Source organism: Lynx canadensis, chromosome D2 (assembly GCF_007474595.2).
Source record: "Lynx canadensis isolate LIC74 chromosome D2, mLynCan4.pri.v2, whole genome shotgun sequence".
Taxonomy (NCBI): Eukaryota; Metazoa; Chordata; class Mammalia; order Carnivora; family Felidae; genus Lynx; species Lynx canadensis.
The window spans coordinates 8,982,563-9,009,963 of NC_044313.2; the positions used below are offsets into that span (position 1 = coordinate 8,982,563).

Below are 27,401 nucleotides of genomic sequence, written 5' to 3' on the forward strand. Positions count from 1 at the left end.
TATACAAACACATAATCTGAAGGGGCACAGGTCACTCTTGTTTAGGATTTGTTCAAATTGACTTAAATCGCTCTTAAGTTGATTGCCACACGGGCATTGTCACTAAGTGCACCCCAATTATCATCCTCTGTCCGTTCTGATCCTCTCAGAAGCAAGGGGGTGGGTCAGTAACCCTTCCTGCTGGAGCAGTCACTCTGCTCTGAACTTGTAGTGAGGCTGCTTGACAGACCTAACCTTGCTAGTTCTGTTCTCTCAGTTCTGCCCCTCAGAGCCGCAGGCACTCCCCGACTCTTGCCTGGCCAAGGTCTCCTGACTACCACGTGGGGGGTGCCCAGCTCCGGATTCCGGTTTTTGCCTCCGCTAAGTCTTCCATGTTGGCTGTTCGTTCTTCTCACGAGCGCTTCCAGTTCGCTTTGCTTCAGCTGCCCGTTGCAAACATGTCAATTTGTCCTGAAGGGAAGCTGTATTTGCCTGAGAGCAAGTGAACACAAAACAGTGTGTGACAGCTCTGGGGTTAAGTTCCTGATTGTGAGTGAAGGGCTCAAAAGGACACTTCCAAAATCAGAGATTCCACCTTTTTTTTTTTTTTTTTACATTTTTATTTATTTTTGAGACAGAGACAGAGCATGAACGGGGAGGGTCAGAGAGAGGGAGACACAGAATCTCAAACGGGCTCCAGGCTCTGAGCTGTCAGCACAGAGCCCGATGCGGGGCTTGAGCTCACGGACTGCGAGATCGTGACCTGAGCCGAAGTCGGACGCCCAACTGACTGAGCCACCCAGACGCCCCGAGATTCCACCTTCTGACATCACCAGTATCTTCAGAAGCAGGTTTTCTCCTCCGGTCACTAACGCTGTTTTCTGCCAACTCAGCACTCAAGTTCTTCAGCTGCTAACAAATTGCTAACATCTAGCTTGCCAAAGCCCAGATTTCCTCAGTCACAGCAATAGTCATATAAAACCTCACTCCTCACCTCTTTTGCTCATTTTTCTTTACTAATTCCCAGAGCTAAGCCTTCTGGAACCCCTACAGATTTTTTACAATCTTTACCTTAACCCAAACATGGCATTGTTCACAACCTCTCCAATTTCTCACTTCTCACTGCTGAGAAGATTAACACAAGCGCGTAGCCGTACTGGTAGACATTTAGTAAGTGCTTGTCCCGTTAGCTGCCTTCCTCATGGGCCTGTGAAAACGAACTTCCCTTTCTTTGCTCTCCAGTGAGGTATTTGTTCATACCCGTTTCAAAAACTCCTGTAAACTTCAGGCTGGCACAAAACTTTGTAAGCTTACTGGCTCCTCTCTGACACTATCAATTGTTTTCAGTTGAATCATCTTCAAGTCACCAATCTTATCTCTTCATTGAGCTTTTAAAAATCCTAACAAAGGGTCTCAAAATGTGAGCCAGATACTGAATGTTACCAGATCTTGAAGTAATTTTTACAATATAGTGTTTTTTCCTGATTTCTCCTCAAAGACTGCCTGCCCCTGGTAGTGTGAGAGAGTCAATCATTCTACTGTGCTGACAGTGGGTACTCCGTGCCAGAAAATCATTAATCGCAACCCTAAGAACCAGCAAAGTGTCTGAGTGCTAAAAATATCAGTACGAGAAGCAGTTTCTGCCAAGATACATGGAGTGATCGGACTGTTGTTGCTAAACCTCTAGTTCATAGGACCAGTGATGCTACACATTTCAATTTCTTGGTTTCTTAAGAACTTTCTAAACAACTCTTTTGGAAGAAAACCACAATTCCTAGAGTTCTAATGGGCTTTTATGTTTCCTTCCTACCATTGTCTATGCTTAAAATAGTTACAAAGATGTTTAAAACAAACTCAACAGTCTAGTGAGCCATGTATTTTAACACTGAACGTTATTCACTCAATGTTCACTTTGGTACTTGTGTCAGATACTGTGTTAAATATTAGATATCTGCACAAAATAAAGACCTCCCCTGCTGTTAAAAAAAAAAGCTAATATTTGAGGAAAGTGAGAAAAGTAAAATGTCCACAGCATGTAGAGATAAATATAACTACCAATTAAGAAAATGTACCTTGGCTGTTCATATGTATTGTATACAAAAATACAGCTATCAAAGGTAAAAATCCTACAAGGATTTTATAGTTTCCCTTTTTCCTGAAGTCCAATATTATAACTTATCCCTGTGTGGGGGGGAACAATAAACATACTTCAAAATTCTGTAATTATGCATAAAGATGGGTAATTTTTAGGAAGCACACTATCAAAGTGGGTTGTAAGCATATTACGTAGAATATTTGATGGGTTACTTCAGAAAGCACAAATGTCACAAAAAACACAACAAAAAGTCACAAAATACATCCTACAACTCATTTAGCTCAGATGCTACTTTCCTGCATTATGAACTTATCAAAAGAAGAGTTGGTTCACCCAGATCTTAAAATTCTAGGTGAACAACCTCGGTCACTGCCGAGTTCCCAAGAATGCAGGATAAGACAATCCCATGAAATGGGTCCATTACGAAAGTTCATTTTAAGCCAGGTATTCTGAAGCTGGAGTAGATTTTTCCATAGATACCATGTTACTCATGCTGGTTACCTTTTCAATCTAGTCTTTTCACTGAATTCATTCACATTAGTGTATACGGCTGTAGATACAAGCAGAACAAGTTGTTAATTTTTTTAAGTTACAAAAGTAAAACATGCAAACAAAACTTTGCAGTTTTCAGTAATTTAAGGGTATAAAGGGGTCCTAAATCAAAGTGTCTAAGAATCTGTTGTAAGGCACACAGAGCAACAAGACACAGTTATGTGACTCCTACCTACCTCCCCCTAACACTCTATTTGTATTTTCAAATATTTTCCCCTAACTTTATTTTAAAATTATTCTCTTTACTAAGACTCTAGGATAGTGATGTGTGGGTAGAGGTAGGGAAGCAAGAATATCTTTAACAGTAGCGTGGGGTTCTTTTTAGAAACCATACACACTATCTCCTAATAAAACTACTATTTTCCCCAGTTAGAATTTAAATGCTGTTACTTAATAGAAGAATGTCCAATTTTTTTTTTTAATATTTTATTTATTTTTAAGACAGAGAGAGACAGAGCATGAGTGGGGATGGGGCGAGAGAGAGAGGGAGACACAGAATCTGAAGCAGGCTCCAGGCTCTGAGCTGTCAGCACACAGCCCGACGCGGGGCTTGAACTCATGAACTGTGAGATCATGACCTGAGCTGAAGTCGGACGCTCAACCGACTGAGCCACCCAGGCGCCCCTGTCCAATTCTTGACATATACTGATGACCACAACTGTGTTGTAGTCCCCAAGACAATCCTTGGGCTCAATGATTTGTTAGGACTCAGAAAAGCTGTTATACCCATGGTTACGAATCTAACATGGCTGTGAGATATAACCATGTCTTGCTCCTGTGTGTGCCTTATAACAGATTCTTAAACATGAAAGGGTGCAGATTAAAACTAGTAAAGCAAAGGCACATAGGGTAGAATCCAGGTGAGACCAGGTGCAAGCTTCCAGTTGTCTTCTCCCAGTGGAGTTGTAACGACAGCACTTAATTCTCCCAGCAATGATGTGCGACATCATGTGCAGGGTGTTGCCAACCAAGGAAGTTCCTCCGAGTCTTGGTGTCTAAGGTTTTTATTGGGGGTCAGTCAGGTAGGCATGTAGCACCCATGTGCTGACGTTAGTTACTCAGTCTTCAGCCCTTTCAAGGGTCAAACTGATAGAATGTGGCCCCTCACCATAAATCCAATTGTTAGCATAACCTCAAGATGGTGGGGTCCAAGGCCCCTAGTTAAAAGACAATTTTATCAAGCAGGATATGCCAACAGCTTAGAGGGTATTTCCAGGAGCTGGGTAAGAGCCAGGACTTTTTTGGAATGTGCACGTTTCGAACAAGTTAACCCTTTTACTGGACAAAGCAACTTTAGTATAAGAAGATGTTACATAGTCAACATCATGGATGTGAGCACAGATTCAGCTCTAGATCAAGAGCTTCCCCATGATTTCCACATTTCCTCACAAAGGTTGAAGTCAGGCTGTATTAAAAACTTTATAGAGTACAGCAATGTTGCTAACCAGAAGAGAGGTTATAAATGAGATGGGGTGGGAAATACCTATAAACAAGAATTGGGGGGAAAGGACAGGGAAGTCATTGTTTCTTTCCCAACTCCTTCCTTAATTACAGGCCCATATGGAGGCAGGGTGAGAGGAAGGGAATTCCTGGCAATTGTGGGACCTTGCAAGAGCCAGAAATGGAAGGAGGCACAATCCAAGTGGTACTTGTTGGGAAGGAAGAGAAGTTCCTATAACCACCTTCATGGGGAGTATACTCCTGGCTAAAAGGCAGGACATATACAGTAAGAAGTAACTCTACTTAAAATTAAGATGGTCAACATTTAAACTGTTGTATTACTAAATGAATGGGTTCAGGAAAATTAATACTCCAACTCACTTTTTTTTCTAAAATGTACCTTTCAGTATGCATTGGCTTATATTCTGAAAACAGACTGGAAAAATGCTCCTAAAGAGCACATTGAGTTCTTACATTTTAATAAGCTGTAAAAACTTTAAAATAGGTGAGTTAAAAATTGCATAGTTCATCCTAGTGATATTGGGGGAATGTATTGTATTGACATACTTTTATGATTATTTCAAAGGGGAAAACAGGGAAAAAAGTTAGTTGCAATTCATGACAAAAGTAATTTTTCATAGTAAGATTGAGATCAGTTCTGAACAACCACCACATTGGCTTTGAAGAAAAAAGCATATGACTGAATTTACTCGTTTTGCCTTTTTCGGTGTCTTAGTTCGTGATAAAGCTGTCACCCAGCCTTTGCCAATTTGTCGATTCCATACAACAAACATGTGCTCAACACCTCTAGAAGGCATAAATAATTGCTAATCTTGACAAGCCTACAGATAGTAGAAACAACTATGTAAACTGATAAAGTCTGAAACTGCAGAATTATCGTATCTAACAAAGACTCTTTGCTTGATCACTCAGGATCCTGAAATCTACTCCTAGGCTCATCTGCGCACTTCCTTGTAAAATCTAGATAGTAAGAGATCTGCTGCCAAGTCAGTTTAGCAAGAGTCCCCCATCCTCCAGATCTGATCACCCTTGATATTTAATCAGGTTCCTCATCTTCCACCATCCCCCAAGTGCTACCATCCTGGCCTCTCATCGGCAAATGTTCTATTAGGCTGGTTTTAGCCAGAATTCCCCGGACCCCTGATGTTTCCTCTTCATAATTTTCCATTATAGACTCCCCACCCTGCTCCTTGCCTATAAATTCCCACTTGTCCATGATATATTCAGAATTGAGCCTGGTTTGGGGCACCTGGGCGGCTCAGTCGGTTGAGCACTCTTGGTTTTGGCTCAGGTCATGATTTCACAGTTCGTGAGTTTGAGCTATGTGTCAGGCTCTGTGCTGACAGTGCGAAGGCTGCTTGGGATTCTCTCTCCCTCTTTCTACCCATCCTCATTCTCTCTCAAAATGAATAACTTAAAAAGAGAGAGAATTGAGCCTGGTTGTATATAGAGGTCTATCTCCTATTGCAATAGTTCTAAATAAAATCTGTTTTTTTACCATCCAGCTGTGGTTTTTTCACTTCATACTTAAAAGGGGTAAGCATACTACAGAGAAATTAGTTTAATTCCGTAGCAAAGTGGATATCTGCTTGGTTTTGAATGATAAAGAGGACATTCCCTACTACCCAAAGAAAGGGGATTCTAGATAGAGGGAAAAGTATGTGCAAAAGGAGGAGCAGTATGTGGAAAGAGGCAGGCAGGAGTCACAGTACCAAGGGCTTTTTATGCCGTGCTAAGCAGAAAAGGTGATGGTGACATCAAGCATCAGAAGGGACAGAGGGCAGTGTAGAGGATGAAATGGAGGGTATGAGAATGATGGCTAGGGGTGCCTAGCTGGGTCAGTCAGTAGAGTATGCAACCCTTGATTATGAGGTCACGAGTTCAAGTCCCACATTGCGCATAGAGCTCACTTAAAAAAAAAGAGAGGGGGTGCCTGGGTGGCTCAGTTGGTTGAGTGCTTAACTTTGGCTCAGGTTATGATCTCGAGATTCGTGAGGTCAAGCCCCAAGTTGAGTTCACCACTATCAGTGGTGGAGCCCACTTCCGATACTCTGTCCCCCCCTCTCTGCCCCTCCCCTGCTTGTGCTCTCTCAAAAATATAAAACATTTAAAAAAGACAGAGAAGGCTAATGACAGTAAAGAAACTCCTGGAATTGTTCAGATGAAAGCTAGTGCTTAAAAATAAGAAGCAGAGATGAAGAAAGATGAGAAAGATTTCCTTTAAGAAAATCAAGACCTGGTGATTTATTTTCTATTTCAAGCTTTTATTTAAATTGCAGCTAGTTAACATATATGGTAAAATTAGTTTCAGGTGTAGAATTTGGTGATTCATCACTCACATATAACACTTGTGCTCCTCACAAGTGTCCTCCGTAATACTCAGCTCCCTCCATCAACCCTGTTTGTTCTCTATAGTTAAGGGTCTCATGGTTTGCTTTTCTTTTTCCCCCTTCCCCTATGTTCATCTGTTTTGTTTCTTAAATCCCATATATGAGTGGAATCGTATGGTATTTGTCTTTCTCTGACTTATTTCACTTAGCATAATACACTCTAGCTCCATCCACTGTCACAAATGTTAAGATTTCATTCTTTTTGATGGTTAATATTCCATTACATATATATATATATATATATATATATATATATATATACACACACACTACATATACACACACACACATATACAACATATGTGTACGCACCACACATCTCTATCCATTCATCAGTTGATGGACATTGGACATTTGGGCTCTTTCCATACTTGGCTATTCTTGATAATGCTGCCATAAACACTAGGGAGCATGTACCTCTTTGAATTAGTATTTTTGTCCTTTCGGTAAATACCTAGTAATGCAATTGCTGGGTCATAGGGTAGTTATATTTTTACTTTTTTGAGGAACTTCCATACTGTTTTCCAGAGTGGCTCCACCAGTTTGCATTTCAACCAACAGTGTAAGAGGATTTCTCTTCTCCACATCCTTGCCAACATCTGTTTTTTTCCTGTGTTAATTTTAGCCATCTGACAGGTATGAGGTGGTATCTCATTGTGGTTTTGATTTGTATTTTCCTGATGATGAGTGATGTTGAGCATCTTTTCATGTGTCTGTTAGCCATCTGGATGTCTTCTTTGGAAAAGTATCTATTCATGTCTTCTCATTTATTTTTAATATTTATTTTAAGAAGAGAGAAAGCACCCACATGCTTGCTGGAGTGCAGGAAGAGCAGAGAGAGAAAGAGACAGAGAGAGAGAGAGAGACAAGAGACAGAATCCTAAGCAGGTTCTGTGCTGTCAGTGCAGAGTCCCACACAGGGCTTGATCTCAGGAACTCGAAACCATGACCTGAGCTGAGATCAAGAGTCAGGTGCTTAACCAACTGAGCCACCCAGGTGCCCCCTTCTGCCCATTTCTTAACTGGATTATTTATTTTGGGGGTGTAGAGTTTCATAAGTTCTTTATAGATTTTGGGTACTAACCCCTTATATGTCATTTGCACAAAACTTCTCACATTCCATAGGTTGCCTTTTAGTTTCGTTGTTTCCTTTGTTATGCAGAAGCTTTTCATCTTGATGAAGTCCCAAAAGTTCACTTTGCTTTTGTTCCCCTTGCCTCTAGAGATGTGCCTAGTAAGAAGTTGCTACAGCTGAGGTCAAAGAGGTGCTGCCTATTGTTTCCTCTAGGATTCCGATGGTTTTCTGTCTCACGTCTAGGGTCTTTCATCCATTTTGAATTCATTTTTGTGTATGGTGTAAGAAAACAGTCCATTTTCATTCTTCTGCATGTTGCTGTCCAGTTTTCCCAACACTATTTGCTGAAAAGACTTTTTTCCATTGCATGGATATTCTTTCCTCCTTTGTCAAAGATTAGTTGACTATACAATTATGGGTCCATTTCTGGGTTTTCTATTCTGTTCCATTTGATCTGCGTCTGTTTTTGTGACAGTACTTTACTGTCTGGATGACTACAGCTTTGTAACAAGACCTGGTGATTTCCTGAATGTATGGGAGTCTTTAGGTTTTGGCTCCTGGTCATTCAGCCTCTTTAAGGAAGTCAAAATCCAGTAGATAACATTCATTTCACTCCTTAAATTCAAGATTGGGATTTTTGAAGAAAAGCGTATTTTCCTTTGGACTGCCCAAAATGTTAACATGAGTGAAAGTTAATGTATGACCACAGGAAACAAGATATTTAGAATCAAAACACTGATGTAGACCACCTAGAATGAATCTGGAATACTGAAAAATCTTTGCAAACCAGTACCTTTACATTTAAGCACTTTTGAACTTGATGCTCCATTTGTCTATGACCTAATTTCCTTTTTGCTTTCAAAAAATGAAAAACTCACCTGCACAAGCCTTTCCAGGAAGAGGATGGGTGGAGGTGGTGGGGAGGCACTAGTTACCTTCCTATCCCATGGGGCAACTAGAAAGTTCCATCAGCTCCTTTTTCCCGGAATCAAAGCTTAAAGGTCCTTCAAGTCCCAGCTCAGATGTCACTCCACCAGCACTGGGGTCCCACTTCTGCTCGGGACAGGTTTCTGCTCACAGCCACCGCCCTCTGGCCGCTTTCCACACCTCCCCTCCAGCGCCGAGGCTGGAGGGCGCCAGGTCACCCCGCCGCCGTCCTGCCCTGGCGCCAGCGGCTCACCGACAGGGCGACGTCCGGCCGGCGCCCCGGCTGCACTGCAGCCCGGTGACACCGAGCAAACCTCCGCCTGCTAAAGCCAAGCTGCCGGCATCCACGCACCCGCCGCCCGCGGGGACGACGTGCTGGGGGACCGCGTGGGGGTCAAAGAAACCCCAACTGCACGGCCCGACCCACCGCCCAGGGTCTGCGGTCGGCGGGAAGGCCAAGGCGTCCACCGCAGGCACAGCGAGGCTCGGCAGCAGGGCCTCCAGGTCGCCTGCAGCGACGGCACCACTCCTACCTGACGATGGACTCTCCTCGAAGGACCAACCCTCCCGGGCGGCCAGACAACCGTCGTCCACACCACCTGCTACTTCCTCCGACCGACGTCGAAAAATCCGCCTGCGTTCCCGCCAGTCTCGCCCCGCGTCTGCGCACAGCTCCTTTCGTAGGCCGAGGGGCCGTCGGAGCGCATGCTCTGTCCTTGAGCTCTTCCCGGGCAGGTTTGGAACCGCGTTGCTGAGGCTGGCTGGCGCGCGCATGCGCGTCTCCGGTACCTAGTTCTTTCCCCACTGGACAAGGAGCTGCTGGTCTTGGAATTGAAGCCTGCCGAGCCGGAAGGCGCTGTGCTTTTTCACCTCCGTCGCTCTGGCGGAAACGCAAGCGGTGGAAGAGAGGTTCCGGGGTTGGCCTCGGCTGGCGGCTGCAGCATGGACACCCGGGCCGAGGAGGCGGGAGTGACTCGCCGCCCGATGCTGGCCTCTTCCTGGGATGCTGCCTGCGGAGCCCTGGCCCGGAGTCTCCATCTCACCCGGGCTGGTGTCGGCGCCCCGGACTTGGACTGGGAGCAGCTGCTGGCGCCGCCTGACTCGGGGTGAGCAGGGCCGGCGGGGACCGGGGCCGCGGCGCCGGGATGGTCGCGCTCCTGGGGGAGCCGGGAGGGGAGGCGGGGCCGAGCGGAGAGAGGGTGGGGGGCCCGGGGTGCGGGAAGGACCTGACTGCGGGGGCCCCGCATCTCCGCCGGGTCGCCCCCGGGGTCCGCCTCCCTCCCCCAGGCGACCCGACGGAGGCCTCTCTGTTGTCGACCCGAGGGGGCGTTAGAAAAACGAACTGTCGAGAATCCCCATCAGCTTAATTATGAGAAAGAGCCACGTTTGCCTTTTATTGCATTCTGCTTCCCACTCTTGTGCGCACAGTAGGTGCCCAGGGAACTTTTTATGTTGAAGGAGCAGGACTGCAGAGGCTTGAATCCACAGTCGAGGAGAAAGTAGAGGGGAAAACCCCGGTGGGTGGCGTGCCCATCTCCTTGTGAATCTGTCTTGAGCGTCTGTTGGGTGCTTGGGAGGGTGCGGGGACCGCCGTGGTAAATGGGAGGGAGTTAGAAGAAGTCCTGGTGACCCAGTAGGAGGGTCGTGAGCAGCGTTCAGACAGGTGCACTGTGTGAGAGTTTGAACAATTCTTTTCAGCCAAGATCTGGTGATTTTGAAAAGAAGCCTCAACAGTGACCAAGATGAAAACCCCTGCTTCCTTTACCTGAGATGCGACCCTAACGGAGGTGAAGAGATCGTTTCTATTGGCATTTTAAGTTCCGCAAGAAATATGGAAGTATACTTAGGAGAGGAGTACTGTGGAACCAGTAGGGGCAAGAATGTTTGTAGTGATCTGGATAACAGGTTTGTAACTTGTTCATGCAGAAGTGTTCCCCCAAGCAGTGTTGTTTTTCCCCAGGGTTTGTGGTATTTACTGATTCTCTGACATTGAGGCCAGCACTAAGGGAGAGAAGAGAAAAACATACCAGCAGGAATAGAACTTTCTCCTTTTTTTTTTTTTTAATTTTTTTTCAATGTTTTTTATTTATTTTTGGGACAGAGAGAGACAGAGCATGAACGGGGGAGGGCAGAGAGAAGGGAGACACAGAATCGGAAACAGGCTCCAGGCTCCGAGCCATCAGCCCAGAGCTTGACGCAGGGCTCGAACTCACGGACCGTGAGATCGTGACCTGGCTGAAGTCGGACGCTTAACCGACTGCGCCACCCAGGCGCCCCTAGAACTTTCTCCTTTTAAGAGATCTTGGAGATTGGGACGCCTGGGTAGCTCAGTCGGTTGAGCGTCCCTTCAGCTCAGGTCATGATCTCACAGTTCGTGAGTTCAAGTCCCGCTTCGGGCTCTGTGCTGACAGCTCAGAGCCTGGAGCCTGCCTGCTTCCGATTCTGTGTCTCCTTCTTTCCCTGCCCCCGCCGTCCTCACACTCTGTCTCTGTCTCTCAAAAAGTGAATAAATGTTAAAAAAAAAAATTAAAAAAATAAAAGATCTTGGAGATAGATAGTCTAGGTCACCTTTCTCAATTTTTAGAAATGTGGAAATTTAGAGCTAATTGAGGGAGCTGACTAGATAGAGGGTCATACTAGGTAGTCAGACTGTATAAACTGTGCAGACTACAGTGTAGTCCTTATTCTTCTTCTTGGCCTTTTTTCTACATGGACGTACAACGGTGTCTCTTCCAAAGATAATTGGGCAGTTAGTCTGGAACACTGCATACATTTTTCTGGAAGGAAGTCTATTGTAAGTAGCAGACAGACCCAAGACGGTGCCTCCCAGCCTATGTAACCCACAATTCAGCCTGTTTTTTGCTATTTCTCTAGGTTTTTTTTTTAAAGACTTATTTTTGTTTGGTGAGAGAGAGAGAGCATGTGAGTGGGGGAGAAAGGCAGAGGGAGAGAAAGAGCGGAAGAGAGTGAGAGAATCTTAAGCGGGCTTCATGCTCAACAGGCAGCCTGATGTGGGGCTTGATTCCTCGACTCTGGGCCAAAATCAAGTTTGGTGGCTCAAGCAACATTGGCCCCCAGGGTCCCTGATTTTTCTCTAGGTTATTCTACAAAGATTCTACCCTAATTGAATCTCAGGATTTAAGTAATGGCTTAGAAACAACTAAAACAAATTTTTTTTTTAATTCGAGTATAGTTGACGTGCAATGTTACATTCGTTTCAGGTATACAGCATAGTGATTCATCATCTTTATAGATTATGCTGTGCTCACAAGTGTAACTACCATCAGTTACCGTACAGTATCGTTGACTATATTCCCTACGCTGTACCTTTTATTTCCATAATTGATTCATTCCGTAACTGGAATCCTGTATCTCCCATGCCCTTGCATCCATTTTGCCCATTCCTCTGGCAACCATCAGTTTGTGTTCTGTGTTTATAGGTCTGATTCTGCTTTTTCTTTTTTTTTTTTTTTTTGCTTATTCATTTGAAACAATTTGTTTTTAAGTTTATTGAAAATCATAAAGTAAAAGTAACTTTCAATTTTATTTTTAGTGAGCACGAAATTATTTTCTACAAAAATATTTAAAATTGGAGTCTTCCAGCCATGCTTGTAAAATAAAGGTAAGTCATCACTAAATTTTAACTAAGTTGCCAACTGCAAATGGTTTGTAATTTGTGCTTCTTTTCTGTTGGTTTCGTAATATGCTTCATCTACCTTTGTTCCTGGTTGTCTTTATGTATAAAAATATGGTGTCATGATAACTGCAGGCAGTTTTGGTTTCATTATATCAAGAAAGGTGGAAGGGAATTAGAGAAGTTTAGAGAAGAGCATCCAAAAATCAGGGATTTGGAGTGATGTCTTAAGTATGAAAAATACAGAAGGGAAAACTAGAGCCTAGAAAAAGTACCAAACCGGAGTACGTAGGCCCAGGATATTAATTCTGCTTTGTTGACTAGTTAAGTGACCCTCGCCAAATCTCTTTCTTTGGAAGTACCTCATGGATGAATTAGAGGACCTAAACGGCACCTGGGTGGCTCAGTTGGTTAAGTGTCTGACTTGATTTTGACTCATGTCATGATCTCATGGTTTGTGGAATTGAGCCCCAAGCCGGACTCTGCACTGACAGCACAGAGCCTGCTTGGGATTCTCTCTCTTCTTCTCTGTCTGCCTCTCTGCCTGCTCACCCGTGTGTTCTCTCTCTCTCTTTCCTCTCTCTCTCTCTCTCTTTCTCTGCCTCTCAAAAATAAATAAATAGGGATACCTTAGGAGACTCAGTTGGTTAAGCATCCAACTTTGGCTCATGATCTCACAGTTCGTGATTTTGAGCCCCACGTCGGGCTCTGTGCTGACAGCTCAGAGTCTGGAGCCTGCTTTGGTTGGATTCTGTGTCTCCCTCTCTTTCTGGCCCTCCCCCACTTGCACACACACTCACTCTCTCTCTCTGTCTCTCTCTCTCAAAAGTAATAAACATTAAAAAAACTTTTTTAAATAAATAAAATTAGAGGACTAAAAAAAACCCTCCTTGGTATTACATGAATGTTCATCATCATCAGTCCTGATAGCTAAAAGCTTACAAAGAAAACAACACAACTGTCTGTCACCTAATGAATGTAATGAAAATATGGTATAGTATACCCACACAATGGGGAAGTATTTAGTCATAAAAGCATTGAATTACTGAAACATACTACAGACATGGTGAACCTTGAAACATTATACTGTGTGAAAGAATTTGGGGCCATATATTGTGTGATTCCATAAGTATATTATACACATATATATGTATACATATATATACTTATGGAATCACACAATATATACATATATGTATTGTGTGATTCTATAAATCTATATATATATAGATTTGTGTGATTCCATAAATATATATATATATAGATTTGTGATTCCATAAATATATGTATATATATTTGTATGATTCCATAAATATATATGTGTGTGATTCCATAAATTATATATGTGATCCCATATATATATATATATATATTTGTGTGATTCTATAAATATATATATGTATATTTGTGTGATTCCATAAATATATATATGTGTGTGATTCCATAAATATATAATGTATATTTGTGTGATTCCATATATATATATGGAATATATGTATATATACATATATATATATATATATATATTGGAATATGTATGTGATTACACATATATATGGAATATATATGTATGTATATATATATAAGGTCTGGAATAGGCAGATGCATAGAGACTAAAGATTAGTTGTTGGCTAGGGTTGGGGGACTTGGTGGGATGGGAAGTGACTGGCAGTGGGTAAAGGGCTACTTTTTGGAGTGTTCTAAAATTGCAAAGGTTACACAACTCTATGAATATACTAAAATCCACTGAATTGTACGCTTTAACTCGATTGTTTGGCATGTGGATTATATCTCTATAAGATACTTAAAAAAAATTTTTTTTTAATGTTTATTTTTGAGAGAGAGTGTGCATGCAAGTTGGGGAGGGGCAGAGAGAGAGGGAGACACAGAATCCGAAGCAGGCTCCAGGCTCTGAGCTGTCAGCACAGAGCCCGATGTGGGGCACGGATTTGTGAACCATGAGATCATGACCTGAGTTGAAGTCAGATGCTTAACTGACTGAGCCATGCAGGCCCCCTGTGTTTTTAAATTTTGTAAAAAGGAAATAAACACTTGCAATCTTTTTGTCTCCACATTACTTTATACAGGGTTACAAGACTTTAGAATAAGACAAAATAAGTAGTTTCATTATCTGCTGGTGGCAAATTAACAGAACTGATTATTCCAAGATATTGTTTTATTTAGTATATATTAATAACTTTCAGATTTATTTAAAGTGATTCCTTCATTCAAGTATTTGAATGCCTGCTGATGTTAGATACTGTGTGAGGCATGTAGGAATTAGCAGTAATATAATGAATGACTGCCCTTATGTTGCTTACATTCTAGTGTAATGAGATAGATTATAAGCCAACTCAATGAGTAAAATGTGTCCCATATTCAGTGGTCGGGCAATGAGGGTGAAAAAGCAGAAAAGGGATAGTAGGGAGGTTAGAGGGTAGGTGTAGAAATTTAATAGGGAGATTCCTTGATTGTTGAGGACAGTCCACCTCTTTGCTGCCACACTCAAAGTTCTTGGATCATGGGTCTGGTTTGACTTGTGTTTTTATGTTACATGTGGTTTTATGTGTCTCTGAAGGTAAGTGCTTTTTGTAACTGTTCTTTGGAAACTCTGTGGGAGTGCAAAGGCTAGGTTGATTTAGAGAGATCCTACACCTACTAGAGCTTATTCTGGAGCAATAACATATGAAAGTTAATGGTTCCTGATGCATATTTTTGAGCACTTACTCAGTGGTAGGTACTGGGAACTTTAACACCTAATCTTCATAACAAACATGTGAAATCATTGTTATTACCCTCCCTCATTTTATTCCTGATTCAGGTTTTCGCCTTTTCCCAGGATCACACAGGCTCTAAGTAGAGTCATCATTGAACCCAGTTCTGTCTGATTCTGTTTCCTTTCCACGTGCTACTGTGTTGTCCATATCACACATAAAATGTCTTTTGGTTCAGAAACATGGATGAAATGAGGCAGCAAAAGTGTTGAGCAGGACACTACTAGAGAAACCAGAAGGGCTGTGTTCCAAGCTTGCTCTTACTAATTTGGGTAGCCCTTTGACAAGTCAGAAAATCACCCCTGACCTCATCATTTTTGTGTGAACTAGCAGGTTATGTTAGACCATTTTAACTTTCCCATATAATTCTAAATTTTAAGAGACTGACTTATTTTTAGGATTTCAGTAAATTGGAAGTGCTTTTGTATTAAATAGTATTATAGCTAGCTGTGCTATGTTAAATTCTCAGATTGGCATAGTTTATTTTTATTCATTAATTTAAGTGAATGGAACTTTATTATAGTCCCTTTTGGCTATTCTGTATATTTTTTCAGTTTGAAATGATACCTTTTTTTTTTTTAATGTTTATTTATTTTTGAGAGAGAGAATGGGAGAGGGGCAGAAAGAGAGAGAGAGGGATCTGAGGCAGGCTCCATGGTGACAACAGAAAGCCGGATGCGGGCTTGAACTCATAAACCGTGAGATCATGACCTGAGGTGAAGTTGGATGCTTACTCTGAGCCACCCAGACACCCCTCAAATGATACTGTTTTATATAAATAGTTCCTATGAGCCTGATAATAAATTAGAAGTGCTGACCACTACAATTTTCAGGAAAACTCTAAAAAATGAAAATGTATTTAATGTTTTGTTTTCTTAAATACATTACTGTTGCTAGTTTATGTTAAAAAGTCACCTTGAATAGTGATTATTGTTTAATATCATTATTTTCTGGAACGTCTTTGTTTTGTAACAGTTGCTCTCCTTTGGTGAAAAGCAGTGTGTGTTCATCAGTAAAGTTGTGGTACACATGAGGCGGGTTTCAGCCAGTTCTTCAACAAGCTCTCCTGCTCTAGGATCAAGGATAGACCTCCAGAGGGTCCAGACTATCATGGAGTCCATGGGGTCAAAGTTGTCACCTGGAGCTCAGCAACTGATGGATATGGTTAGATTTCAGCAGCAGGTAGGTAGAAATGGATTCTCTCCAGATAACCGTTAAAAATTTCAAAAAGGTGGCTTTTTTAAGGACATGTATTGATGTGGTTTTTCTTTGAAAAAGATTGATTTAATGTTTTGAAAAGATAGTGATTTAATGCGTACCTTTATTTACTTTTGTAAAATAACATTTTATAGACTTACCCTCTTCCAAAATATTTTTGTTACATATCTTCACAGTTTTCCATGAATTTACTCATTCATTCAGCAAATATTTATTAAGCACCCTCTCAGTGAATGAGGCAGTGTTTTGAGCACTTTAGAAAGTTCAAAGATTAGTCTGTAGCCTATCTTTAAGGATCTTTATAGTCTCATTTTATCTAGGCCTTTAGAAAGAAGGAGGGGACCAGGCAAGTAAATTTGGAGGGATGCAGTTTGAGAGAGAAAATAACATGGATTAACTCTTCAGCGCTAGAAGGAACGGGATATAGCTAGGAAATGGATAGAAGTTCACTTCTCTGGGGTGAAGAAGTGGTAGGGGGAGTTGGGCTTGGGGCCGGATCATAGGGGGCTTTGAATGCTGTCTTAAAAGTTCATAGGTGGTCTTGCCTGTGTTTTGGGAAATTCGAACCCAGAGTTATACATAAGAGGAATGAGGGGTACGGTGAATCAGTAGGATGTGGGACCCCAAGGGGAGCAGCTGCCTGTTCCTGCCCTCATCCAGGTGGGAGTTAAGGAGGGTCTGAAATTGGACGTACCTGATGCTGGGTTGTGAGTTGCTAAGGTGACGGTGCCGTCAGGGCTTGACAGCTAACTTGATATTGGTGTCGCTGGAGAAAGATAAAAGAGTTAAAAGTGAAATTGAGGTTTTGAAGATGGGGCTCCCAACAGTATAAATGGAACCCAAGGGAGGAGGCTACTTGGGAGAAAGGAAGTTTGATTTGGGGAGTATTGAATCATGGATGTGAATCCAACAGTGCCTGTGGCAGGAAGCAGAAGGGAGGTTTGCGAGGGGCACCCTAGCAGAGGGTGGGGAAGGAAATGAAGGGAGAGCCAGAGCAAGGAAGAAGGGTCCATGAGGAGTAGCTGTGTTTGGGAAGGACACAGGGAGAGGGAAAAGGAATAGGAGAGCGGAAGACCAGCGGTGCGACCGAGTAGCAGCAGGAAAGACCTGATGTCAGGAGACCTGATGGCAGGTTCTGGTGCTGACATTTGTACTTGTGCTATTGGTGTTGCTTCATCTTTTTGACATAAATTTCCCCAGGTTCAAAATCTAAGTGATAATACTGCTAAGATCATAGGATTCATGGGAAAGTTTAAAACAAATAGTATAATAAACAACTTGTGCGTTTCTCGCGAGATTTACCAATAGTAATTTATTAATTTTTTTAAAGTTTATTTATTTGGAGAGAGAGACAGAGAGAGAGAGTGCAGCTGGGGGAGGGGCAGAGAGAGAGGGAGACAGAGGATCCGAAGCGGGTTCCATGCTGACAGCATGGATCCCAGTGCAGGGCTTGAACCCATGAACCATGAGATCATGACCTGAGCCAAAGTCGGACGCTTAACTGACCGAGCCAGCGAGGGTTCTCAACCAATATTCATTTAGTACAGGTGTCACCGACACAATGGGAAGAAAGGGAGACTAGGAAAGTGGACGGTGGTCACAGGAACCTTGGAAAGGAGGGGTTCAAAAAAATACCAGGTTCATACTTTTCTTTCTCCTGTACCGTTATCTCACCTTGATGCCGCAGGAAGTCTCTGACTGGGCCTCCTGCTCCACCACAGTCCGTGCTCCACAGGGCAAGCAAAATAATCTCAAAGGGTAAATCAGACTCGTCCTTCCCCCTGTGTAAAGCCCTCTGACTGCTTCTCTCACTCTCAGAATTAACCCAGATTCTTTACCTTGGCATCTAAGGTCTGGGCCTTCTTGGACTCCTTAACCTCATCTCCTTCCTACCAAATCTCCTTGGACACCTTGCCCCAGACATGCTGATGTGTGTATTCCTCAGATACTCCGATGTGTCCGGGACCTTTGCACTCTTAACTTTTCTCTTTCTCCAGAAGCCCTTTCCCCAGACCTTGGCAAATCTGGCTTTTTCTTTTTATTAAGATACCAGCTTAAATGTTACATCCTTATTAAGACCTTCCCCAACTACCAGTTTAAAATAGCCTTTTCCAGGGCACCTGGGTGGCTCAGTCAGTTAAGCGTCTGACTCATGGTTCGTGAGTTCAAGCCCCACATCGGGCTCCGTGCTGAGAGCATGAAGCCTGCTTGGGATTCTCTCCCTCTCTCCCGCTTCTTCCCCGTGCGTGTACACTCTCCCTCCCTCCCTCTCTCTTTCAAAATGAATAAAAATTAAACTGAAAACTAAACAATTAAAATAGCTTTTTCCTCCAAATCTGTATCATATTTTCATCAGAGCCTTCCTGATCATTTTGTTGTTATTTATTATATATTGGTCTATCTCATTAAAATGTAAGCTTCATGTGAACAGGGACCTGGTCTGTCTTGATTAAGGCTTCAGATAAGTATACGATATATAGGATTTGGATTATCAACTGAGTACTCCTTAGAGAGCTTCAGGGGGTCAGTTTGAATAACCATGAGGTGGAAACCAGATTTTGAGGGATTAGGCACTAAATGGGGGTAGCTGGAATGTTGAGGTCCCAGGGTATTATGGGTTTGTTTCAAGAATGGTAGAGATAAGGAACTTGCCTGTATCAGAATTCCTTGTGATATTTATAAAATACAGATTACTGGCTGTTGCCAGTGACCTGAAACTCTGAAGGTGGTTTCCAGGAATCAGTATTTCAAGCATCCCCTGGTGAGTCTTATGCATAGTATATTTTAAAAACAAATGATTGAGGACAAGGATCCTATGGAGACAGAGATTGAAAATGTAAAAACAAGAAGAAATTTTTTTGTGTGTGCAAGACTTTGGAAACATCAGAGAGGGTTAAGGAATTAAAGTCAGCTCATGGACCAATTTTTATGTTTTAAAAACTTAGCTTTGGAAAAAGGGATAACATGGATAATAGATTTTTTTGGCCATGTCTTTAAGTTTTCTTTAATTCCAAAGATACGTGTTTTCTTTGCCTTGAATTTCAATCTGTTCAGAAGTAAATTAAGTAAGGCAAACCATAAGAAACTCTTAAATACAGAGAACAAACTGAGAGTGGATGGGAGTGGGGGAAAGGGGAAAATGGGTGACGGGCATTGAGGAGGGCACTTGTTGGGATGAGCACTGGGTGTTGTAGGTAAGCGATGAACCACGTGAATCTACCCCAAAAACCAACAGCACACTTTACACACTGTATTTTAGCCAATTGGACAGTAATTTATATTATTAAACAAAAAGTGCATTAAGTAAATCATAAAAGTGCTTTCCCAGCTCTCATTCTGTTCCCTGCCTGGTGTGTATCCTGGAGTTTTCTGTACTTGTAGAAATACGTGCACGTCCTTCCATCCAACACACATGTTGTGCCCTCCCCCCTCCCCCCACTAAATCATTGTATATGAGGACATTTGGGGAAGACAAAAAGTAATCCAGTTAAATCTTCTTTTAAACATGCTAATAAAAGACTTCTTCCAAGTGAGGAGGCTCTATTTATGGGATGATTCTTACATGATATACCTGGATTTCTAGGATTGCATATTATTAACAACCAGAGTCTATGGAATGTCTCCCGGGAAAATGTCATGTAAGCTATTGTCATGTATCAACTATTTGTTGAGTATAAGGTAGGGATATTTTGGGGCTCCTGGCTGGCTTAGCTGGTAGAGCCATGCAACTTTTGATCTCAGGTTATAAGCTCAAACCCCATGTTAGGTGTAGAGATGACTTAAAAATAAAATCTTAAAAAATAAATAAATGAAGTAGGGATGTTTCATGACCAAAACTATTCCTTCTATGGAAGTTGTATAACCGCACACACCTTCCTACATTAATTTGGGCAGGGCCTGTCCTGAAGGGGAAAGAAACAACCCGGGAAGCTTTGTTAGGAGTCCTACGCCTCTCCTTGCTTCACCTGGGCTATGGGGTTGCTTGTGTTCTTGAAAGTTTTATTAAAGTCGTATTTTATTTCATTACATTTGAAGTTCAAATTTGCTGGCTTTGATTTGTTTTTGCTTTACCGTTTGGAAAAATTGAATGGGATACTATATCAAAGTGCCCTAGCATGTAGTTTTCATTTAATGTTATCTGAGTGAAAGGGTGTGCCCCATTTTCTCGAAGAACAAATTCAGGTGTGCAAGATTTACACGGTTTACTTTTTTCACCTTTGAAATACAAATATCTTTTTTTCTTGCTTTTTCAAGGTGATAACTAAAGTTAGTCAATCCTTTCAGATATCTGACCGGATATTCAGAGATAAACAACTTTTCACAAGCCTGGAGGTATATACATGTGCATATATGAAGTTATGTATACACAATATTTTTTACATATTCATATATACGTATAGACATAATTCTACATGAATGCTTTCATGTTCTTTTAGGCTACTCTGTAATTGTTTTCCATATAACATGACATGGATCCATTGTTAGAAATTATTTCATACATCCCTCTGCCTGCTTTAAAAAAATTTTTTTAATGTTTTTTGAGAGAGAGAGAAGAGAGAGAGAGCGAGTGAGCGCATGAGCAGGGGAGGGGCAGAGAGAGAGAGGGAGACACAGAATCCGAAGCAGGCTCCAGGCTCTGAGCTATCAGCACAGAGCCCGACGCGGGGCTCAAACTCATGAACCATGAGATCGTGACCTGAGCTGAAGTTGGGACACTTAACCGACTGAGCCACCCAGGCACCCCCTTCTGCCTGCTTTTAAAAGGGCTTGTTGTACCTTGTAAGGCCAATGTACAAGAAATTAAGAATTCAGTGAAATCAAACGACAGGAAATAGAATAGCCACTAGCACTTAAAGTTTATTTATTGCACTGCCACATAGACTTACCTCTGAATTCCTTGATAGTTAATACAAAGAGGAAAGGTAAATCACCTAAAGAGCTTTTATTTGAAAAAAATACGAATTTTTATAATCAGTGAATTTCTTATAATCAAAATTTGATATATCAGAAAAGAAAACCTTGCATAGCAAATACCTTATTAACATTTGGATTTTTATAATTAACATTTCTGCCAAAGTAATTGTCATATGCAATTTTGACGTTGATTTCACTGCTGTTTATGTAGACTTTTCAATTTTCTGTCATTAAGGTATTTTTGCTCTGTTATACTGCTACCAAAAATCATTTAGCTTTGTCATCATGATTGAGTAAAGCTCGTTTCCACCAGAGGAGAGTTGTTTACTTTAAAAATTTTGTATAGAATTACATACGTAATTTATATATATATACATTTGTATAATTGTATGCTCTGTATATAATATGTATGTAATTCTATACAAAACATAGAAAAAATATTGCATATAATACATGCAATTATATACAAATTTATATAAAACTTACACATAATTTGTATATAATATGCATGTAGTTATATAACATAATTGTATACAGTTCATCTTCTTGGAATAATTTAATTTAAGGCTTATTCAAAACTTGGATTCAATAGAAGAACACATTTCTTTCTAGAGTATTTCTTCACTTCAGTAACAGAAGTTCTGTGGAGACTCCCCTACTCCTACACCACCATCTTCTCTGGCTTTCATTATTCCCCTTTCCTGCATTGTTTATCCCTAAGTATTTATCACTGTCTCTGTGCACATGATATTGTCTTCCTTTCTCCCTTCCTTCCTTCCATTGTTTCCTACTCTCTTATACGTTCCACATGTCAGTGATTTTCATTGGTTTTGTTCACTGTCTCATTTCCTATGCCTGAAACACAAAGTCAATTTCTGGTAAATATTTGTTGACTGAATTGAGTTTGGGGTTGGCATGATCCAGGAATCATTTTTTTAGAATATCTGGAAGATGTATATACTGAGTTTCTTTAGCTAACCTTAATAATACTTTTCTCATTCTCTTTCACTGGGTATTGAGCAACAGTAAGTATGAGATGATACCCCCGATAAGAGTGTGTAATAGAGTTCTGTATTTTGAATTTAGGATAGAGCCCTGAAACTTAAGAGTCAAGTCCGCTAGAAGTAGTTCTGCTCTTCTCTTGAGGAAGAATCCAAGGGTGCGGCACAAACAGGCCCTGTATGGGACATCATGTAACCTCATCCCAGAAGTGAGCCAGGATTTTCTCATGAAATAATATAGCACCAGTTCAGTTGAGGCCGCAAATCATTAAGGCAGACATAGCCAAAAAGTTTGCTCATTTCAGTCATTGTAGACGTCACAAATGTACCGATGGAACATCATCAGTACCTTAGAGCATGTAAGCTATCTGGCGTGTCTTTTGTGATAAGCTAGTAGTAGATTTCCTTAGGTTAGCTTATTATATGAAACTTGATGGATGGTACTCAATTCTAAGAAAATTATCAATTATCGTGACTCAGTTGAGTAGTATATTTTTACCATAAATTAAGGAGGCCTTTGTAGCGGAGACGTGAATGTTAATGCACTTTTACCAAGCATGCTAATATTTAGTATTTCCTTTAGGGAGAAACTACGGAGAAATCATTAAAAGCCTGGACTGTGGAGTTAGGTGGCCCAGGTTCATGCCCCAGTTCTGCCACTTAACTAGTTGTGTTACCGTAGACAAGTGACCTTTAGCCTGGGTCTCCTCCACTCAGTATGGGGGTAGTAATCGTAGCCTGCTTCGTGTGGACGTTTTGAGGGTCAAATGAAAGAATGCACGTTGCCTGCCTCACAGTCATTACCCCCAAAGTTAGCTGTCATGACTGTTAACAGAGACGTGTGTTTTTTTACCTTGCTCAGAATCGTATTCCCATTGGCAAGCAGCTTCAGTCGGTTTTGGGAAATCCTGGCTACAGACGTGGAATTGACCTGCAGTCATCATCTGCTTCGGGGGCCTTAGACAAGTCCCCGTCCACGCCTTTTCCTTTCAGAACCGGCTTGACCTCTGGAAACGTGACTGAAGACTTGAAAGCTTGCACCGATCAAAGTCTGCAGACACCCGGTGGCGGAAAGGCTACGAGCCTCCGAGAGTATAAAACTGTGTCACCAAGCCATGTTCTTCTTGAGAATGACCTCAAAAATGCGGTTTCTTCTCTCTCCTACCAAAGAAAGCAAGTGACAACTCGAATATACCTAACTCTGACTTGCTGCCTTTTCTCCAGAGTTTATGTAGTCAAGTTAGCCATCTCCGCGTGGGACGTAACACCAAGTGGCAGGAAACCGTCCCTAAGGCTGGTGGAGACATTGCTGGTGTTGCGTAAGTATTTAAGGCAAGTGTGATTTAGATTTCATAGGTGGAAGAATCAGTTGGAGGAAAACATTCGTTTCACTAACTACTGCCTGAAAATGTTTCCCGAGGTCATTTTAGCAGCTTCTGCGTTTTACACATTAACATACTTATAGGGAATAAATATTCTGTAGGGGAGAATGGATTACTTTTAAAGAGAGGTCTAAAACTGAAGATGTTGATCACTTCTTAGGCATTTTATGGAAGGGGTACAAGCATCAAATAAGGGTTGGAGTAGAAAGTTATCTGTATAAATGGGGAGGGGCCGTGGAAACCATAATATAAACATTTGTGCCTGATTATAATCACTGAGTCATCATAGTAGATTTTCTTTGTAGGTCTTGTTTGCCATAGGCTAATTTTAGTCTGGTCATCAATGACATTTTTAAGCTTCTAATCGTTTATAGTGTACAGACCCTTATCTGCTGACCTCATAATTCTAATGTTTTTGCAGCCTTGGTGTGATTAATGGGTGGCTAAGTATTTGGTATGTTTCCCCATCCTTCATGTTGATGTAATGTGTCAGGATATTGCACTAGACTGAAATTCATGACTCCGGTCATAGTTCTGGCTTAACTCTTTTGCCTTACCGGTTAAATCTTGTGGCTTAGATTTTTTTCACATGTAAAATGAGGTAGTTTTATTGGTTGAAATTTTCTTAAAGTCTCCAGCAGCATTGAAATTTGAGGAGTTTAGCAAGTTATTGGAAAAAAAGTATGGTTTTCAGTAAGGATATTTATTACGTAGTAATATTTTTTAGTAAGGATTCTCGGTCAGGAGAAAAACCATTATTCTTTAGTTGTTGATAGATTACATCAGTGAACTCTAGTTGGTATGTGATGTGGCTAAACAGACAAAACCAAACAAAGCAAACCAAAAAAATTAAGTTGAGATTAAAAACTGCTCTGGGGCCAGGTGAGATTGAATGTCTCCATTCCTCTCAGCTCTGTCAATGCGAAATGAGCTAACCTTTTTCAAAATTTATAGAGAAAGGAAAAGAATTTTCTTGGATACCAAGTTAAGATAGTTGCGGGGGTTATGTAGTCTTCACAAAGAAGAGAGTGTTCTGGGAAGGAACATTTGGTGCAGGGTGATAGATGTGTTTTTACATAAAAAGTTACAAATCATCGTAATGAAGGACATTCCAGAAAATTATGGACTTTATTTTTTAGTGTATGCGCGACTGTATGACTTTATTTAAGTGTTTATTTATTTTTGAGAGAGACACAGAGTGCGAGTGGGGAGGGGCGAGAGAGAGAGGGAGACACAGATCTTGAAACAGGCTCTGAGCTGTCAGCACAGAGCCTGATGCAGGGCTTGAACTCCGGAACGGTGAGGTCATGATCTAGGCTGAAGTCGGACACCCAACCAGTTGAGCCACTCACTGTTCCCCAGTGTCAGGAGTGTCAAACAACTTGCTGATTCCAGACCTTTTATAAAGATTTCTTCTTTGAGGGTAGAAATTCTCTTCATTTTTATATTCTCATTTCAGTTGTATGCTTACGTGGTTAAAGAATTAAAGATTCAGAATACTTTGGGCACTCAGGGTCGTGGTTGCCTGTTCCATGTGTATTTTTGGAACCTGGAAATATGTTGTACGAAGAGAGCACAGCTATGGAGGCAGATTTCGGCAATGTGTGTTGGCTGCTTGTTTTTAGTAGTTTGGTTGCTTTTGTGATGACATCAGGGATCATTGTTATATTGTGTGTGTGTGTTTTAATTTATTTGTAGCACGGAAGAGCAGCCTGTGTGCTCCTACCTGGAAAAGGTCCTTACTAAAAATATGGAACTGATGGAAAAGAAGCTTGTGGACTACATTGATCAGCGGATACATAAACTGCAGAAGCACATAGATACAAAGATGGCTTTGTTGATGGACGTGCTGCAGAGTCCCTGCCCGCCCCCCGCCGGGATGGCCCTCCGACAGTGGGACTCTGGGGAAAGACTGTCAAACGGAGAAAGATAAGTGCTCGACACGGACCGTGCGCTACAGATATTTATTACGTATTTATTAGAAAGCCAAAACCCCACAAGTTCAAGGCAAGTATTTAATGGCATTTGAGGATCACCATCTTACGGACGGTGACCTCAGTGTTCATTTTAGCTCTGCTTGTTACTGTGAATCCGGTACTGTGCGCTAAGATTTAACAACACATAGGGTTATAAATTATTTTTGTTTACAGTCTTGTTCACTCTGACAGAAATGTATGTGTGTTTCTGGCTTCAGTGTTGAAACATGTTAAGGATTTTTAATGCAATCCATGAGTCTGTGTTGTATAATGTTTTTGATAGAAGTATATTTTTTATTTATAATAGGGCTTATTTTATGGTCTTAGGAGTATGAAAAAGAATGCTTAGAGTATTTGATGATTTTTCTTTTTCTAATTGATTGTTCATGGAAAATTAGGTACCTAAAACTTAAAAGCCTTTCATTCAGATCACGATCGGGTGGTGTTTACGCTCGATAACGCTGAGGCATTGTGTTTCGCATGCGTACGTATGCACCGGGGCCGTTATTATCTGTTTCAATAAAGTGTAGCAGTAGGTAGAAAGTAAACATCAGAACTGGCCTGTTCCTTGTTGGCATTATTACTTTAGACTTAGCGTTTGAGGTAAATTGAGAGAATTCATCCTGTTTGATCTCAGTAAACCCAGAAAGTGTACAGTCCCCTCCTTTCCTGAGCAGATACAGGTTCTTGCCAGAGGCCTTCTCTCGTGTGTTTCCGGTGTGAAGCTCTGAGGCCTGCATTGAAGGAAGAAAGCGTGTGAATCAAGGGGGCTGCGGTTCTCTCTGGCAGACGTATGATAACTATCGTATGTGTGTTCAAGAGTGATCTAGTTGCCCTTAAAATAAACCTATCCACTTTGGAATTACTTGTCTCAAGGAAACAGTAAAGTTTTATTTTCAGTGAATCTTTGCCGAAAATGTTTTATGTTTATGGAAACCGGGTATTTCACACTCATTCAGTGTTTTGGTGAATTTACTCTTTGGAATAAGGGCTAATTTAGGGGCACCTGGGTGGCTCAGGCAGTTAACGTCTGACTTGATTTCGACTCAGGTCATGATCTCAGGGTCATGAGATCCAGCCCCGCCCCCAAGAAGCCACACTAGGCGTGGAGCCTGCTTAAGATTCTCTCCCTCCCTCTCCTTCTGCGCCTCTCCCTACTCATGCCTCTGTAGAAAAAATAAAAAAAAGGGCTAATTTAGATAATGCTACTCATTTTTATATACTACAGAGGTAATACAGCATGTGGAACACGCTCTGACCGTAGTCACAGGAGAATTTGCATATCACTTTTTCTAGTCTTTTCTGATTTGTGGGACATTCACAACATGTATAGCTATATGATCCTACTTCCTTTGACATTCGGGAGAAACATGTCTCACTAGGAAAGTGGTCCGCTGCTCACATTAGCATCACACTTTACAAAGTAGTAAAACACCTGTTCTCATCGAAACCTCTCCACCATTAACAGCCACCATCACCACCGCTCTTGTCAACCACGCAGCATCCACTGTCTCTTCACAAGTGCTCAGGGAACTGAACTGCTTTGCCAGCGATCCTATAGGCAGGGGGGGGGGGGACTCGGGTCCAGGACTCCTTTCCTTCCCGTCTCCATCTCTCCTGTTCCTCGTGCCCCAGTGCGAACCGTGGGGTGGGATCTTCTTATTTAGAATTCATCCCCTTTGACATTTGGAACCCAAGGCCGTAGAAATGGGAAGCGACTCTTCCTCCACGGCCGCCTCGCTCACGGTAAGGGACATGTAGCATCTCCCGAGACGCCCCTTCCTTCCCTCACATCCCCCAGTCTTCATCCATAAGGACGGTCCGTGCCCTGCATGGACAGGGCAGACCCGGATGATTCATTGTCCTCTGCCCATGCTGACAGGGTCTCTCCGGATGGCCCCCGAATCCTGACACAGTTGCAAGATGGCTTAGAGGGAACACCGCGAGGGTAGACAAACCTGAATTCTTCCACCGTAGCCCCTTCCCTGCTGCGTAACTTTGGCTGAGCTATTCAGGATTTCAC

The 27,401-nt window shown here is 41.9% G+C and overlaps 2 protein-coding genes across 2 annotated transcripts in view; one reads left to right on the forward strand and one right to left on the reverse strand.

Moving 5' to 3' along the window:
• PSTK (phosphoseryl-tRNA kinase) overlaps positions 1-8,635 on the reverse strand; it is a 22,228-nt gene extending 13,593 nt beyond the window's left edge. Inside the window, 1 exon segment of the mRNA XM_030335473.2 lies at positions 8,431-8,635. The gene's annotated coding sequence lies outside the window, so the exon portion shown is untranslated.
• A 575-nt stretch (positions 8,636-9,210) lies between these two features.
• LOC115526979 (ATPase PAAT-like) lies at positions 9,211-26,282 on the forward strand. The gene is given in 8 exon segments (XM_030334282.1): positions 9,211-9,585; positions 10,178-10,384; positions 12,033-12,058; positions 12,061-12,101; positions 15,863-16,069; positions 22,883-23,173; positions 23,176-23,339; positions 25,101-26,282. Coding segments are annotated over 8 exon segments (1,335 nt in total). The 5' UTR covers positions 9,211-9,421; the 3' UTR covers positions 25,336-26,282.
• The last annotated feature ends 1,119 nt before the right edge of the window (positions 26,283-27,401 follow it).